The sequence below is a fragment of the Hoplias malabaricus genome, chromosome 14, assembly GCF_029633855.1.
Source record: "Hoplias malabaricus isolate fHopMal1 chromosome 14, fHopMal1.hap1, whole genome shotgun sequence".
Taxonomy (NCBI): domain Eukaryota; kingdom Metazoa; phylum Chordata; class Actinopteri; order Characiformes; family Erythrinidae; genus Hoplias; species Hoplias malabaricus.
Genome location: NC_089813.1, coordinates 12,792,274 through 12,811,026, shown reverse-complemented (window position 1 = coordinate 12,811,026; position 18,753 = coordinate 12,792,274). Strand labels below are relative to the sequence as shown.

General features: G+C 40.3%; 1 protein-coding gene across 1 annotated transcript; it reads right to left on the bottom strand.

Moving 5' to 3' along the window:
• Positions 1–324: 324 nt before the first annotated feature.
• LOC136666266 (Fc receptor-like protein 5) lies at positions 325–18,172 on the bottom strand. The gene is made up of 10 exons (XM_066644364.1): positions 17,866–18,172; positions 17,496–17,692; positions 17,170–17,410; positions 9,465–9,734; positions 6,328–6,606; positions 3,563–3,901; positions 1,897–2,160; positions 767–1,015; positions 568–684; positions 325–458 (listed from the first exon to the last, which is right to left on the bottom strand). The coding sequence occupies exons 1-10, from the start codon at positions 18,170–18,172 to the stop codon at positions 400–402; spliced, it is 2,322 nt and encodes a 773-aa protein (XP_066500461.1). The 3' UTR covers positions 325–399.
• Positions 18,173–18,753: the final 581 nt, after the last annotated feature.

Genomic DNA, 18,753 nt, shown 5'->3' with positions numbered 1-18,753 from the left:
TCAGCAAACTGATGATTACAATGAGTTTTATTATTCCTCTGCTTCATCTCTGCTTTACCTGTAACAATTTTTTATATATATATGAGTATGTGTGACAAAACAGGAGGTCACAAGATTGGTATACAAGTGCACACAAGCATATATTTATCCTATATTTTAATTAAAAAAAAAATAGCTACTACTGGTAAATAATGACATGGTAAAAATGCTATAAAAATATGAAAAAGGTAGTTAAAAGACATTTAAGCAAATATTTGATTAAATATAAAGAAAGGAAAATATAATAAAGTATTCAAAGTGACAAGAAAATATAGGCTTAAACAATATATATGTAAATGCTCAACTTTGAGCATTATAGCACACATGATTATAACTGTAATGTAAAAAAATATGAAACATTCAGACAGATGTTACAGCTTCTACTACTGCATATGGTCTGTTCCCCTCCTCAGGTTTAACTGTGAAATACACATTAAAAACACAGCATGTTAGTCTTTGAGATCAGATGTTATGATTCAGCTTAAGTCTGATCCACAGAAACTTAGAAATGACTGAAAGAGTTTTTACCTCGAGCTCTGTAATATTTCACCCCCAGCACAATGGTGATTATCAAATAAGGAGTCACTGCCATGAGACTACTGAGCACTCTGAGAACTGAGGATGGAGATCCTGAACCAGACACACCTGACACACACACACACACACAGAGTAAAATATAGGACAGAGATTATTATTGAATGAAAATATAAATAAGAAAGATGCAGACCTCTGACTGAGATCCGGCTCCATAGAGACTCTCCTTTCCCTGGGTGTTTACAGTGGTAGAGACCTTCATGGGACTTTGAGACTTTATGGATGGTCATCTCTCCTGTCGTCTGCTTCTGGAGAAGTACTCCATTTTTATAGAAATCAGCTGGGAGGAGTGAGGAGCTTTTGGAGCGATTTAAACAGTGGAGAGTCAGAGAATCTCCCTCAGTCACAGAGTGAACAGGACTCTCCAGAATTACAGCACCATCTGCAGAACAACAGTGAAAACAGGGTGGAGTTCAAATAGTTAACCCTCTTCAAGAGAGCAAATGGGACATATTGTGAAATAAAATTACTTTTTGTGCTGTGTACTCAGAATTGTCCTGCCACCTTGTCTCTCAAATCCTGGTGTTGGACTTGCGTTTATGTAAAATGTTAAAAAAACAAAGACAAACGAGTAGTTCAGAGAAGTAGGTGTACTGATTATGAAAAATAACCAAATTCACCAGCGATGAATCCACACTATTAGTGTGAAATGAAGATAGTGAGTGTTAAAATATAATACTCTTAAAAAATCTCATGTTTGGAGTAAACAAGAGGCTCATTCATAACATGTGCTGAAGCCAGTCTGAACATGGTTTGAAAAAAAGTGCTTGGATGTTTGACCCTTGTGGTATTTTGACCAAATCATGACACTTTCATTAATATTCCAGGAAAATGTGTTTCCACAGAGTTCATATTTTCCACTGAAAATTCAGAAAAACTGAAATATGATTTATCAGTGTATAATGCTATAGTAACTTTGTTTTGTAATTCATAAATGCCCTTGACCTTTATACAATACAATATACAAACATATGCACAGACAAATGACATGGCAACGTTTGTGAAATATTGTTTGTAAAATACATTCATTCAGAAAACTTTACAAACTGTTTAGTTTCTTATTAAAATTCTAATTTGTTTTCTTTTTTAATTTTAGTTCATAATATTTGAGTTTTTTATATATTTTTAAATAGTAATTTAAAATAGTAATAATAATTTAAGTGTTAATTGTAATTCCTCTTCTCCTCTCATTAAAACCATAATATTGTCTGAATGAATTTAATTATTTATCTTCAGTTTTTTACTAGAATAACAGAGACTTACATCGCACTGTGATGTTGACAGGATCACTGCTCTCTCCAGATTCAGACTGACACCAGTAAACTCCAGAGTGTGATGTGGAAAGGAATCTGATGTTGCAGGTAAACCCTGCAGTTGATGAACAGTCTGAAACCTCTTTGTATGTGTATCGTCTCACTCTCCATCCAGCAGAATCTCTCTGTCCCCCACAGCTCAGTGAGAGAGAGTCATCTGTAAAGTGTTGAATTCTGCTGGGACTGATGATCAGAGACACTGGAGGAGATTTACCTGAAATTAAACAGGAGAATAGACTGTTTTGTGTGCCATTTAAGTCTCAGTGAGTGTTACATGAACTGGTCATAATGTTTGCTTAAATGAAGACATCAAAACAACAGTTGCATGTTAATTTTGTGACTGACTGTAGCCCATCTGTTGCACAATCTGTAAACCTCCCTTTACACCATTCATTAATGTAAAGAGACTAACATGGGACCACTGACCAGATACTTCAGTTGTGGACTGGAATGAAAAACATCAGACACAGCAATGTTTAAGGCTTTGAACACTTCTGCGCCACTGCTAAAATAAGTGATACTTTTATTAGCACTAACTTGAAGTAAAAACACCTACATTCCTCTTGCAGCAGTGCTGCAGTACTTTCTAAAGCAAAATTTCCAAGGAGGCACAATATTCTCTGGCTATAGAGTGAATACTCCCCATTTAGAATTTTATAGAACAACATGGACCAGTCATCTTCTATGGGAGCAGACAATGTTGAGCTGCAATTTATAGGCAGACAACCAGCAAAACTCAAGCTGAGATTTTTTTAAATGTTCTTTAAACAAATAAAACATTATAACACTACGATGCAACAAAATGAAACGATTGAGTCTTACAATTTCTGTAATCAGTCACAAAAAGACATAATTCTCAGCCTAAAAATATGGAATTGTTATATATATGCATATATACATTGTATTATGTTCATTAGAGATAAGCATGAAATTGTGTTATAAAAGATCTTTTGAATCATTTGTAATAGCTCTCAGTAGCTTTTAAAGGTAGCCTTTGTTTAATAGAAGTGTCTACATTTGCTTTTACTCTTTTAAAAAACCTGTATTTCTGTGATTATAAGGGGGGCTTCTAACCACTGAATGACAGGTTGAAAAGGGTGTAATAAAATATGTGGAGCAACAGATAGAAAATACTCTGCAATTATATAAGACTATAAAATGCAGCTATATATTAATTGGTGATGAAAAATGGTCAGTGTTGAAGATTGTATTAACGTTATCACTTATCTCTTTATAGTGAAGACGTCCATTCATATTCACAACTTTTTGCACTCTGAGTGCGTTGAGAATATATTAATAAAAGTAAAATCTTAGGAATGTTTAATGTTGTGATAAGTACTGCTAAGGGGATATTGTGTGACTGATCACATACTACTACAGCAATATTATGTCAGTGTCACAGCTGTGCTGAGAATGGCCCACCACCAAAATAATAAGTGATCTATAGCAGTTCCACTGTTTCTTTTCTACTTATGGATGGGGCAGAGGGATCTCAAATTGTGCAGCAACAGATGGGCAAGGGTGAGTATTATTCTAAAACCTACAATATATGGTAAAAAAAAATGGGGTGTATATTAAATTAGTGTTCATAATGACTCGATAGTACAATTCCTTACCAGTGATCCATAGCGGCTGTGGACTGCTGTACTGTGTGAGAAAGGCTGGTTCTCCTCTCTCTGCTCCACACACATAAACTCCTGTGTGATACAGAGCAGCAGGACTGAGAGTGTAGGAGCCTCCAGCTCCTCTTCTGCTGTCTGACAGGAGCTCTACAGAATACACCACTTTACCATGAACATCTGTAAACTGGGTTAAACCTTGTCTGTAGGGAACAGCTCTGTACCAGCTGAACGTCCAGCCTTTAGAGGAGATATTAACCTCACAGCTTAGAGTCACTGAGTCTCCTTCAGTCAGCCAGCTCTGTGGAGACACACTCAATACTGCCTGGGCTTCACCTGACACAGACGACACGGAGAATAGAACAGACACAAACACGTTTATACAGAGGGAGAAGATTATTACATACAGTATAATTAATGGCATCCAGAGACCAAGCAAGTGTAAGCTTGTGCTAAGGTAATTAACTGATGTTTAATAAACTTCAAAACAAAAAGAAAATAGATAAAAGACTATAAGTGTAATGGAAATGGCTCTATGCTTCAAAGACACAGCTTACTTAGTTAAGGTGACCAGATCTGAGATGGTGAAAAAGAGGAAATGTTTACAGAGAAGGTTATCGACCAATAACGGTAGCTCTACAGTCAGACCGTCCAATCAGAAAATTTTAGGCTACTTCACAACTCCCCCTTCGCACTCAAGCGAACCAAACGGAGTAGGGGAGGGCGGGACTAGTTTGTGAACGAAGCGCTTCTTGAAGTTCTATGTAAGCTCTAGAAAAACAAAATCCCGGACGTTTGTGAAATTCCGCCCGGACATTATTTTAAGTCTAAAAAAAGAGGACATGTCCGGGTAAAAGAGGATGTCTTATCAACCTAATTTAGTGAGATACAATGAGGAACATTTGTGAACGGCGTGGCTAACACGAAGAAAGCCAACACAAACACAAACAACCTAAGATATATTGAACAGAAACACAAAACCAAAACAAACAGGGTAATCCTGACATCAGTGGCGGACTGTTTGTAGGAAAATGGCAAAAAAAAATAAATAAAAAGGTCACTAAGTGCACGGGGCCATTCTAGTGTGCCAAAATGATTTTTTCCCCACCTGTCTCTGTGGACACCTCGCTTCCTCCCTCACTTCACGCTACATTACCACTTGAGTCTGTGACTTGATCTAGGGACTTCAATTCCCATGGTTCAGCGGGCAGTCACGTGACTCCATCAACCAATGAGAACTCTTTTGTGCGCTCTGGGTCACCTGCGTTTTGAATCACAGCTGTTTTATATTTATACATAATTAACCCGTTAGTATATTTACCCAGGCTTTGGCATCCTATATTTGCAAAGTATTGTTAACTATTCTGTCACATACTGAGCGTTATTCTATTCTTACGTTTCTTCTGACTTGGATTCGGACTGCTAGTGTTTTGATGCTTTGTGTTTCTGACCTCTGCCTGATAATTACTATTCTCTTTCCCTTTGGTTTTGGATGCATTCTTTTTATGGTGTGTGTTGGACTTAATTAAACTTCAGTAAAGTAAACCTGTTCCTGCTGGAAACCCACAAGTGTCTACTCTGTTTGCAAATCTTTGACAGATTTAATGATTATAAGGGCACTTCTTAAGACACATTATGGAATGCTCTAGACGGCATTTATTTCAAGAAACGACACCCAAGAGAGCACTTATTTGTTTTTCATTTGCCATATGAAGGGCAGCCAATAGGGCATTTTGACTAATTTTTGCCACTCTAGAGGACATTTTAGAGACATTTTTTCAACCATGGGGGCACAAAAGGGGCCCCGCCCTTCAATGTTCTATTCTGTGACACTAAGCCATCTCCATCAGAGGCCACATGCTGGCACAGTCCTTTCCAAGGTGCATGGTGCTCACATAGGATTCTCTATGCCAATGGAACCAGAGTATTGCAGTGATTTTGTTGAGGCAGGCATTGCTGGCACAGAAGGCTCTACTAAAACATTCACGGAGGGGGGCCCACCTCCTATGCCTTCCAGAACCTGAGACTGCCCCCCTGTCACTGGACAGTATCACTGGACACAATGGAGTGAGCTGTAGAAGCCAGAATTTGACGCTGGTAAGAGAGACTTTCCCAGCATCTCCTCGTTTTCTTTGCCTCATGCCAGAACTCACTCCAACTCCTAAATGGAGTCGACCAAATCCCAGGAGCTCAATCACATGCCGGACTCACCACTATCTTCTTCCTACTGGCTCCTAGCTCTGGGCTGCCTGCTACCAAGGAGGAAGGGTTTCTGAGGAGGTGTGAGGTGTCAGAACCCCATGCCTCCCTACAAAAAATCCCCAGTTTTGTCCTCCCCAAGTCTGTCACCATAATATCCCCAACATTGTCATCCAGACTGGCAGTCTGCAGCTTCCTACATCTAGGCCACCATGAGCTTCATAAAATCCACCAATTCAAACCCAGAGCCCAGTTACCCCACTGCTGGTATACTCTGTCATGTGGAGTGAAGTAGAATGTGCCCAGATGTGTAAATTACATTTAATAAACAAAAGAGCAAAACTCAACACAAAGACAAAGAGATTAATGCCCATCAGTGCAATAACAATGACCCTAGAATACAAAGACAGATCTTATACTGTGAGATACAACACAGAGCAACTGTGAGTGTGAGTTGGTCATAGCAGGCTAAAGGAAATATGAGGAAAGCAGACACAAGACAAAAACAACCAAACACAAGGTGAATAGAAACACAAAACCACAACTCAAACTCACAAACTCACCAGACACAGTCAGTGTAACAGCATCACTGATCTCTGACGTTTGAGAATTATATCTGCTTTTCATTTTGCAGGCGTATTCACCACTGTCAGACTCCGTAACAGAGAGGATAGTTATCTCCTGTTTTGTTCTGTCAGGGTACAGATTGCCATCTTTATACCAGATGTAAGTCCACACATTGTCTTCTCCTGCCCTTATAAAAGTGGCACATCTCAAAGTGACAGTCTCTCCATTGAACACCTCTTTATCAGGCGTTATAGACAACACATGTTTAGGACTCTCTGTAACATAATTATTAATAAAATCACAATTCATAAAGAAATGTACATATTCAGTGCATACTTTGCATTGTATTTTATTAGAACTTATATATTAAGTAGTGAATATGATATGAGTATTCAAATTACAAAGCTGCAGTTTAAATCCAGACTCCTTAAATTAAAAAGACAAATAAAATAAATAATGGAAAGGCATGTAATTCAAAACAGAATCCTATAAAAAATTTAAATCACCTTCAAAACACCAGTGGCCATCAGGGTGTTTTAACAAGATACATTTAATTTTCTTCAATCAGAATACTCTTAATTTTATATAATAATATTTATTTGTATACTACATTTCATATAACAATTCAGCTCAAAATGCTTTACAAGAATTTTTGAAATTATAAAATATTAAAGGGTAAACATTGTAACAAGTAAGTTATATCATTATCAGAACTACTAAAATTTGTAATTTGGTACAAGTACATGTGTGTTTATATAGTACCACCTCTGTAACATTTTGAGCTAGGAAGATCCTGAATATAAGCGTTCCTTCTAAATAAAATTGTTCCTAAAATGCTCTAGAGTTGATCATACAAAACCTTCAGATGCAAAACTTAATTCATTGTCTGTAACCGCTTATCCAGTTCAGGGTCATGGTGGGTTCGGAGCCTACCCGGAATCACTGGGCACAAGGCAGGAACACACCCTGGAGGATGTGCCAGGGCAACACACACCCATATACATATTTGAGTCAGGAAACCGGAGCACCTAGAGTAAACCCACGCAGACACAAGGAGAACTTGGACCTCAACCCACAACCTCCAGCTCCCTGGAGCTATGTGACTGCGACACTACCTGCTGCGCCATCATGCTGCCACGCTCTCGTCCTGTCATGCCTGTTTTCCCCGCCATGTGCTCTATCTGCACATGGCTCTGTCTGTTATTGTCCTTGTCTCCACCCTTGTCCCGCCTTTGTTCCGCCTCCTTGTCCGCTGTCCTCGTTATCTGTTTCAGGTGTGTCTCGTCAGTTCATGTATTTAAGACCCCTTGTGTCACTTCCGTTAATCGGTCATTTGTTTTGCTATGTTCCTAATCCAAGTCGTGTTGTTTTGTGTCTTTCTCTTTCAAAGTCATGTCGTGTTTATTCTTTCTTGTTCCTAGTCATGTTGTGTTGTTTCTTTCCCTCTCCTAGTCAAGTCGTTTTGCTTCCTAGTCGTTTCGTTGTGTTTCTAGTCATGTTCCTCTTCCGTAGTTGCCTGTCTTTGTTTTGTTATATCTTTTGTTATATTAAAGTATGTGTTTAGCAAGTGCATCTGCCTCCGTCAGTCCACCCTGCGAACCGTGACACATGCCATAAAGATCATGCAATAAAAGATTAAGGAAACAAAATTAGATCACACAAAGATCCATTTTAGCTACCTGTAGTAGAGTGAAATTTGAGATATCTAGAAAATTAACCAGTCTTTTTGGAAACAATTCATTCATGAGACAGAGCAATTTAGTTTGCTATTATTTAGAAATTTGACACATATGTTGAATTATTCTATTTGGAGATTGTTCTATTAGGGAACAGCAATGAGAGACACAGATTGGCTGCGCAACTGGACTCGAGAGCCCTAAATCTAAAGAACTAGCTTGAAACATTGGCATATTAATGGACTCAGATCTCCGCTTTAGTAGTTATATAAAAGCAGTTACTAGATCAGCATTTTACCATCTTAAGAATATCAGTGAAATCAGAGATTTTCTGACTAAACCAGACCTGGAGAAACTTATCCATGCCATTATTTCTAGCAGTGATTGATTACTGTAATTGTCTCTTAACTTGACTTCCAAAAAAGGTCATTAAACAGCTTCAGCGGAGCAAAAGAAGAGATCACATCACCCCCATCCTCAAATCCTTACACTGGATATCAGTCTGTTACAGAATAGACTTTAAGGTGTTGTTACTGGTCTATAAATGTGTTAAAGTTGTAGAATCAGCGTATTTATCAGATCTGCTACAAATGTATGAGCCGAACAGAGCTCGTCAGTTAGTCCTGCCTCAGGTGAAGACTAAACATGAAAAAGCGGAATTTAGCTACTGTGCCACTCATAAATGAAACCAGCTGACTGAGAAAATTAGAAGAACCCAGACATCTAGACATTTTTAAATCAAGGCTTAAAACATTCCTCTCTGAGCAGGGTTACTGCTCAGTTAAAAATACTCTTCACTTTTTATTCTGTAGTATATAATTTAATTGTGTTATTTTAATTGTTTGAATAATTGTAATCATGTTTGCTTATTTCGCATTTTCTTAAAAAACAGTTTTAAATGACTGTTTTTTGTATTTTTTTATTCTTGCCCTTTATTTAACTGTGTGCGCTGCAGGGAGTGTTGCTGTCACAGAGCTCCAGGGTCCTGTGGTTGTGGGTTTGAGCCCTGCTCCTCCGGGTGCCCGGGTTTCCTCCCATGGTCCAAAAACATATGTTGCTATGGTGGATTTGTTACTTAAATGTGACCATAGGTGTGGGTAAATGTGTGAGTATGTTGCCCTGTGGAACCCCCTGGAGGGTGTGTTTCCTGTCTTGCACCTAGTGATTCTGGGTAGGCTCTGGACCTACCATGACCCAGAACTGGATAAGCGGTTATAGACAATGAATTAATTAATTCATTAATTAATAAACTGATCTGCAAAAATTATGTGTAAAGTGCATGTGTCAAAGTAACATCCACATGAATGTCAGCCCCCAAGATTTCCCAGCAAAATATTTTCCAAAGCATCACACTGCCAACAAATCTTGGGAGCCCTTCAACTTCATCATTAAATAACTGGTTGTCCTCCTTGATCCATTTTTCATATGTACTAATTATTTTGGTGAAAGTCTCTTACCATTGATGGTTACCCAGAGTGCATCACTGGGGTGTGTGTAGTAGACTGGGTCTCCTCTGCCAGCTCTGCACCTGTACTGACCTCTATCAGAGACACTAACTGAGCTGATGGTGTAGATGGAGGAGCTGGAGTTGATCTCAGGACTCTGTGTGTCTCTGGACCAGTAGAACGTCCATCCATCAGACTGACCCAGTGTACAGGTCAGAGTCATGGAGTTTCCGGTCAATAAATCTCCTTTAATGTTTGAAGACAACGTAGGTTGCTTCTTTACTGTGGATAGAGAACAAAGATCAGAATTAATTAATGCTATGTAAAAACCTGCTTAATTTAAGTATTAAAGAAATAGCAGTCTCAAAATTACCACACATTCTACCACAGCTGCCTTTGCTATTCTGAGCATTGTTTAATATTGTAGTGTGCAAAATGAGACAGGCTTGTGTGTATATACACATAAAATTAGACAATGTTGAGTATGAACATTCTAATTGAGCCCATTTTTCTGTTTTAAACATAAGCTAGCCAACCAAAATTAGAAGGTTGATTTATTTTTGTGCCATGCAATGCCAGAACCAGCAGCAATTTTAAATATATGAAATTTAAAGACTAATAATATAATGCATAGGCAGCATGGTGGCGCAACAAGTGGTATCACTGTCACACAACTCCAGGGATCTGGGGCTGGAGGTTTGTGTCCCGGTGAGTTTGTGAGACTGTGAAGTGTTTGGTGTGTCCTCCGGGTGCTCCGATTTTCTCTCACGTGTGTCCAAAACCTCACATTGGTAGGTGGATTGGTGACTCAAACATGTCCACATGTGTGAGTGTTTGTTTCCCTGTGAAGGACTGGTGCCCCCTCCATTCCGGGTAGGTTCTGGATCCACCACAACCCTGAACTGGATAATAACTCAATATGAAAATATCAATACTAATAATACATTTTTACCATTCCTTTAAGTAATGTGTAAGTTCTTGCCACATAATATTCACTGAGCTCTTATGTCCCCCGTAACTAACTCCATATGCCAGCTGAAGAAAATCTTACACTAAATATTGTGGCAGAAGATATTCTGCCACTAGATGTCACACTAGCGTCAGACCAAAGTCAGACTTAAAACAAATGCTTTATATCCACCATGTCTTTTTTTCAGTCATGCCTACACTCCTTCCTGTTCATACTTTTAGCACACTGGCCAGAGATGAATGGAACAGAGCAGTTATATTTTTTGTCAATCACTTTCACCTGAACATTTGGTATTGCATTGACATCCCTCCTACTATTTGTTTTAGACTGGTGCCCAGAGAGAGCGGCTGCTAAACACAGACTAACACAATGGAGCATTTATAATTCATGGCAGAAGCCTGTTTATCTAATTAACCTGATCTTTTTTGTGGATGAATATTTGGATAGTAGCTTTCACCTGATTGTACATCCTGTCTTTTCTCTTGAGAAGGGCAAAACAAAACATAAGGAGGGACAACATTTCCACAGGGCGAAACAAAAATGCAAGCACAGTCGACCCAGTAATGAAAACCAAGAGCGGGGAACATCACACTGAGGGTGTGTGACTTCATTCTCTGCTTAGGATGCCTTTATTTCAATATATATTTTCATAGACATAAATTATTTGGTGCTATATTAATGTTTAAAATATCAGATATAGCACATTTAATCCCAGGTCAGGGTCCTGGGGTTGTGGGATCAAGCCCTGCTCCGGGTAACTGTCTGAGAGGAGTTTGCTGTGTTTTCCTTGTCCACATGGGTTTCCTTGGGACACGGGTAGAGGTGGGCGATACCGAGAATTTTGTAAATACAGGGCCAATATCGCCAATATTGATACCGATATCGGAAGTCTTCGCCATATGCAGCTTAAGTGGTGTTGGGTGCTGCTCCTCGCAAGTTGATGAAGGGGTGGGGGGCTGCTAGTTGCAATGACACGAGGTTCGTGCCTCTCCTTGCAACGTGTCTACGTGGGGGAAAGGTGCTCTGCGCTTTAGCGGCAGAGCGGTGGGAGAGAAAAAAGGCTTGAGTGTTAAGTCCATCTTCCCCTGCCTTTTCCTTTTGTGTATCTTAATGTTGCATGACAAAGAGAGAATGACTTTTTCAAAGTACAGTTGTATGATAGGACTATATTATATACACTGTAAACCCTAATGTTCAAAATAATTAACTGAATTGAGTGATTCTAACATAAAATATAATCAAAAGTTGCACTCAAGTTTGTGAAACTGTAAAATTTTGAGTCCTGTTTTTGATTTTAAATAAAAATGGCTGGATATGAGAGATTTAACTGAACTTAAATGTTATGAGTTTATGCAGCGTGACATCTGAAGTCACAGACATGGGACCAGTGCAACAATTTTCAGCCGAGATGGCAGATGGTCTGGGGTTCACTGCTTTTTGGACAGGTTCATGTGTTTATTTTGGTGTGAAGGGACGTGGCGCAGCAGGTAGAATTACTGTCACATAGCTCCAGAGTCCTGGGATTGTGGGTTTGAGTCCTGCATTGGGACACTGCCCTGAGGAGTTTGGTGTGTTCCCCCACAGTGCAGAAACAAACATTGGTAGGTGGACTGGTCATGCAAGAGTGTCCATAGGTGAAAAGTCATCTACATTCTTGTGTGTGCACATGCCTAGTGTTGCCGACACCTGTGTAGCATATTTTAGTATCATTTAAATCTGACAAAAGTGGGCTGGGATGGAATTGTGTTTCAGCAAAAGTGGGGGAGTTGAACCACCTGTGAAGCATTGGCGCCCCCTCCAGGGCATGTGCCCAGTGAATCCAGGTGGGCTCTGAATTGGATAAGCAGTTACAGACAATGAATGAATGAAATTAAAATATAACACTCACCTGATACAGTCAGGTAAACAGCATCACTTGTTTGTGTATATATTCGGCCTGAAGATCCAGTTCCTTTACAGGTGTAACCACCTTCAGTATACTGATCAACATAATGGATTATATATTCCCTGCTCCGAGGAGTGTGGAGAAGAATATTATTCTTATACCACAAATAATTCCAGGAATATCCACTTTCTATTTCACACGTCAGAGTGACTCTCTCTCCGATGAAAACACTCTCAGCTGGCTGGACCCTCATTGTAGCGATTAGTCTCTCTGTCAAAAAAATGACAATAACTTTTGAAATATATCTATTACTCTCTGAATATTTGTGAAAATATTTGAAATGGAATAATAATATATTTATCCACAGGCAATTATATAGACAGCAAATTAACTATGCACAAAGAACAATAGAAGTGTATTTTTTTTCAAGCAAAAATACACATTAAGATCTTGATATTACACACAAAAACACAACAAAATACAACATTGCACAAATCTTTTAAAATATTTCATTGAAAATAATTCATTGTTATTCCAGCTTTTAGAGAGAGCAGCTGTAGTGTCGGTTTCTGCAGTATTTCTGTGTTAGTCTAATTCTAGTCTGACACCAATGGTCACGGAGCACCATTCACAAGACCCAGTGCTGAAAATAACCCATCACCTAAATAATAAATGAACAAAACTGATTAACAGAACTAGAAAGTGCACCTATACCATAAGTGGAGCTGATAAAATTAGCTTAATGCTATGGATGATGTGTGTGCATGCGTGTGTGAATATAGATAAAGTGTATGTGCATATGCATGTCCGGACTGCAGACTGAGAATTAAATATGGAGTATGGAACAGAAAGATCAGGTCTGATGTGGAATTAATCTACACATTCATCACTTCTTTGTGAACACTGGGACAGACTGAACAGTGTCCATGCTGATACTGTTCAATATGGAAATATCGATGCTAATAATAAATACACAAACATTTCTGTTACCAGAGCACTGAGTAAAACACACATGGCAGCAACTACTTCAGTCAAGGTAACAAATCTGATTGGGTGAAAGAAATAGCTTCCATACTGAGGTTTATAACTTCAGATTTTAGGTCCATTCCATTGTAGATAAGCCTGGATTTTGCAGTTGGCTAGCAGGATTTGGACCATATAATTCAGGTTAATCTGTTGTTGATTTTACCATTCTTTTAGGTAATGTGTAAGTCCATGCCATATATGAAATATTCACTGAGCTCTTATGTCCCCAGTAACTGACTCCATATAGCAGCTGAAGAAAAACTGGCACTAAACTTTAAAGAGTAATCAATCTGATATTCTGCCGCTAGATGTCACACTAGAGCTCCAGCATGTCAGACCAAAACAAATGCTGTGTATTCACCAAGTCTTTTTTCAGTCATGCCTACACCTTCCTGTTTGTACTTTTAGCACACTGGCCAGGGAAAGCACCTGCTATACAGAGATTAACAGAATGGAGCAGTTATCTTATTTTTTTGGTTTCCTCTGGGTGCTCCGGTTTCCTCCAACAGTCCAAAAACACACAATGGTAGGTAGATTGGTGACCCAAAATTGTCCATAGGTGTGAGTGTGTGTCGCCCTGTGAAGGACTGGCGCCCCCTCCAGGGTGTGTTCCTGCCTTGTGCACAGTGAATCCAGGTAGGCTCTGAATTTGATAAGCGGTTACAGACAATGAATGAATGAAATTAAAAAATACACCACACTCACCTGATACAGTCAGGTTAACAGCATCACTTGTTTGTGTATATATTCGGCCTGAAGATCCAGTTCCTTTACAGGTGAAACCACCTTCAGTATACTGATCAACATAATGGATTATATATTCCCTGCTCCGAGGAGTGTGGAGAAGAATATTATTCTTATACCACAAATAATTCCAGGAATATCCACTTTCTATTTCACACGTCAGAGTGACTCTCTCTCCGATGAAAACACTCTCAGCTGGCTGGACCCTCATTGTAGCGATTAGTCTCTCTGTCAAAAAAATGACAATAACTTTTGAAATATATCTATTACTCTCTGAATATTTGTGAAAATATTTGAAATGTAATAATAATATATTTATCCACAGGAAATTATATAGACAGCAAATTAACTATGCACAAAGAACAATAGAAGTGTCTATTTTTTTCAAGCAAAAATACACATAAAGATCTTGATATTACACACAAAAACACAACAAAATACAATATTGCACAAATCTTTTAAAATATTTAATTGAAAATAATTCATTGTTAAGGGTGGCACGGTGGCACAGCAGGTAGTGTCGTAGTCACACAGCTCCAGGGGCCTGGAGGTTGTGGTTTCAATTCCCGCTCCGGGTGACTGTCTGTGAGGAGTGTGGTGTGTTGTCAACGTGGGTTTTCTCCGGGTGATTCGGTTTCCTCCCACAGTCCAAAAACACACATTGGTAGGTAGATTGGTGACCCAAAAGTGTCCATAGGTGTGAGTGTGTGTCGCCCTGTGAAGGACTGGCGCCCCCTCCAGGGTGTGTTCCTGCCTTGTGCACAGTGAATCCAGGTAGGCTCTGAATTTGATAAGCGGTTACAGACAATGAATTAATGAAATTAAAAAATACACCACACTCACCTGATACAGTCAGGTTAACAGCATCACTTGTTTGTGTATATATTCGGCCTGAAGATCCATTTCCTTTACAGGTGTAAACACCTTCATCATATTGACCAACATAATGGATTATATATTCCCTCCTCTGAGGAGTGTGGAGAAGACTATTATTCTTATACCACAAATAATTCCAGGAATATCCACTTTCTATTTCACACGTCAGAGTGACTCTCTCTCCGATGAAAACACTCTCAGCTGGCTGGATCCTCACTGTAGCGTTGGGTCTCTCTGTCAAAAAAAAACAACAATACCTTTTGAAATATGTCTATTATTCTCTGAATATTTGTGAAAATATTTGAAATGGAATAATAATATATTTATCCACAGGTAATTATATAGACAGCAAATTAACTATGCACAAAGAACAATAGAAGTGTATTTTTTTTCAAGCAAAAATACACATTAAGATCTTGATATTACACACAAAAACACAACAAAATACAACATTGCACAAATCTTTTAAAATATTTCATTGAAAATAATTCATTGTTATTCCAGCTTTTAGAGAGAGCAGCTGTAGTGTCGGTTTCTGCAGTATTTCTGTGTTAGTCTAATTCTAGTCTGACACCAATGGTCACGGAGCACCATTCACAAGACCCAGTGCTGAAAATAACCCATCACCTAAATAATAAATGAACAAAACTGATTAACAGAACTAGAAAGTGCACCTATACCATAAGTGGAGCTGATAAAATTAGCTTAATGCTATGGATGATGTGTGTGCATGCGTGTGTGAATATAGATAAAGTGTATGTGCATATGCATGTCCGGACTGCAGACTGAGAATTAAATATGGAGTATGGAACAGAAAGATCAGGTCTGATGTGGAATTAATCTACACATTCATCACTTCTTTGTGAACACTGGGACAGACTGAACAGTGTCCATGCTGATACTGTTCAATATGGAAATATCGATGCTAATAATAAATACACAAACATTTCTGTTACCAGAGCACTGAGTAAAACACACATGGCAGCAACTACTTCAGTCAAGGTAACAAATCTGATTGGGTGAAAGAAATAGCTTCCATACTGAGGTTTATAACTTCAGATTTTAGGTCCATTCCATTGTAGATAAGCCTGGATTTTGCAGTTGGCTAGCAGGATTTGGACCATATAATTCATGTTAATCTGTTGTTGATTTTACCATTCTTTTAGGTAAGTGTGTAAGTCCATGCCATATATGAAATATTCACTGAGCTCTTATGTCCCCAGTAACTGACTCCATATAGCAGCTGAAGAAAAACTGGCACTAAACTTTGTGAAGTTTCTGCCCTGTGAAGGACTGGCGCCCCCTCCAGGGTGTATTCCCACCTTGCGCCCAATGATTCCAGGTAGGCTCTGGACCCACCGTGACCCACCGTGAGGAGGAGTTCGGGTGTGGTCCTACTCCCAAAATAATGTTATTACATAACTTCACTTTGCTAGTATGGACCACGCCCGTAGAGGCTGAAACGGGGAGGTGAACTCAAGTCTTTGGGGAAGAGTTATGGTGGCTTATGAATGCGTATGAAGCCAGACCCCCAAAAATTTACAAGAATGCTGGGCATTAAGTGCTACAGAATGGACAGGTTCAGGTATTGATTATTGGTTCATTATTAATTATGATGATGGAACTTCTGGTAATTTGAGTATTCAGATGCCACAGCGGTAAAGGGGTAATAATTGCGAAATGCGATAGAGTTGGTCTTAAGATGGCCAAGATCATCGCGGCAGCAGAAATCAAATTGATCAACTAATAATAGAATTTTAAAGTATCACCAGCTAAATGTCATTAAGCTACAGTGTAACAATAATAGTGACATTTATCTGGGGCCATCATGATAGTGCATCTCTACTTCAGTGTAATTGATGGTGACTGGGTAATAGTGAGGGTTCTGAGGCTGGCAACAATAGGTGGAAAGTGGATTATTAGTAACATTGAAGTCAAGTACTACAGAGGGGCAGCCTTAATAAATCGAGATGTCCTTTGTTGGCAGGTGTGCCCTGGTGGTGCCTTTCCAATGGCATAGAGGGAATTGAGAACAGAATGGTGATCTAGAGGGATGACAGATGAGGCCAATTAAGAAGCCCAAAAAGGTCAGCACCGCAGGAAAGTTGAGATAGAAAGAAGGCAGTTTGTCACATGGAAGAAAACTTAGCTTAAAGAAGCTTAGCTGCAAGCAGAAGCAGAAGGTAAGATCCAGCAGGAGAGAGTGCAAGCCGTACAGTGGACACAGGGTGCCGTTTGTTTGTGAGGGAAAGGCATATGGATGAGCGTCCACAGCCGTTTCTGAGAAGAGAGTGCAACCTGTGAAGTTGGAGGTGGGCGGTGCGGTCGCAAAGCTGTGGGGTTGGGACGAAGGTCTGTGGCATGAGATAGGAGGGCTGTAAAGGAAGAGGCAAGATGCAGCGAAACCACAAGGGGAAGGTGATTAGGATGAAGGTCCACATTAGGAGAGAGGGTGTGCTGTAAAGGGAGAGGTGGGGTGTGGGACAGCCACAAAGGAGAAGATTAGGACATGGCCCGTAATGGCACCCAAGAAGACGATGACCTGGAAAGTCAGAGACTCTGAGTAGTGCAGCAGCAAAAAGTGGGGGCTAGAAGCTGCAGAGTGTGAGCAGCAAGGCAGCACAGATGAGGGTCTGGTACGATAGTCCACAACAGCATCTGAAAAGAGTACAAACTGGAAGTCGGAGGGTGGGAGAAGCACAGCAGCAGAGGAGTCAGGATGAGGGTCTGCAGTAGTACCTAAATAGAAAAATGAGAATTGTAAAGTTGGAGGCAGGGTATGACACGGCCGCAAATTGAAGAGGTAGGGATGAGCGTCCACGAAATATGCAAGCTGCTGATGTAGAGGCTGGGAGAATGAGACGATAGGATGAGAGCGAATCTAGGATGAGGAAGCTGTGCAGCAAGGAGACTGCATAGAATGCCCAGAGGGCCAGGCAGGAGGCAGGCCCGCAACAGCAACATGTAGAGGGGGTGCGAGCTGGAAAGTATGATGCATAGAGCAGCAGCAGGGGTAGAGGGTGGGATGAAGCAACAGGGGGTGGGTGGGTGAAATGAAAATGAATCAGCAATGAGGAACCCATGCAGTGAGAAGACCATGTTGAGTGCCCAGAGCGCTGGACAGGACACATGCCCACAGGAAGGAAGGTCTGAGACATGCAGCTGCGGCTGCAACGGGGGAAGAGGTGGGATGATGAAGGCAGGGGTAGGATGATGCATAGAGTAGACCGTGTCGAGTGCCCAGAGTGCTGGACAGGAGACAGGCCCGCCGCAGCACCTATAGAGGGGTGTGTGCTAGAAGGTCTGAGGCATGCAGCTGCGGCTGCAACAGGGGAAGAGGAAGGATGATGAAGGGAGGGGTGGGATAATGCGTAGAGTAGACCTACGCAGAGTAGACCATAGATTAGACCGCATCGAGTGCCCAGAGCACTGGACAGGAGACAGGCCCGCCGCAGCACCTATAGAGGGGTGCGGGCTAGAAGGCCTGAGGCATGCAGCTGCGGCTGTAACAGGGGAAGAGGAGGGATGATGAAGGGACGGGTGGGATGATGCGTAGAGTAGACCTACATAGATTAGACCGCGTCGAGTACCCAGAGTGCTGGACAGGAGACAGGCCCACCGAAGCACCTATAGAGGTGTAGTGGAGGATGGATCCAGATCAAGAAATGAAAAAACGCTAAGACTCAAAATTTTGACTTTCTTTTATCAGGACCTCACATTCCACAGAATGTGTGTGTGTTAGCAGCCTCGCACACACCTAGTCGGTCGAAAATTGAAAGACTATAAAACCCCCTTATTCA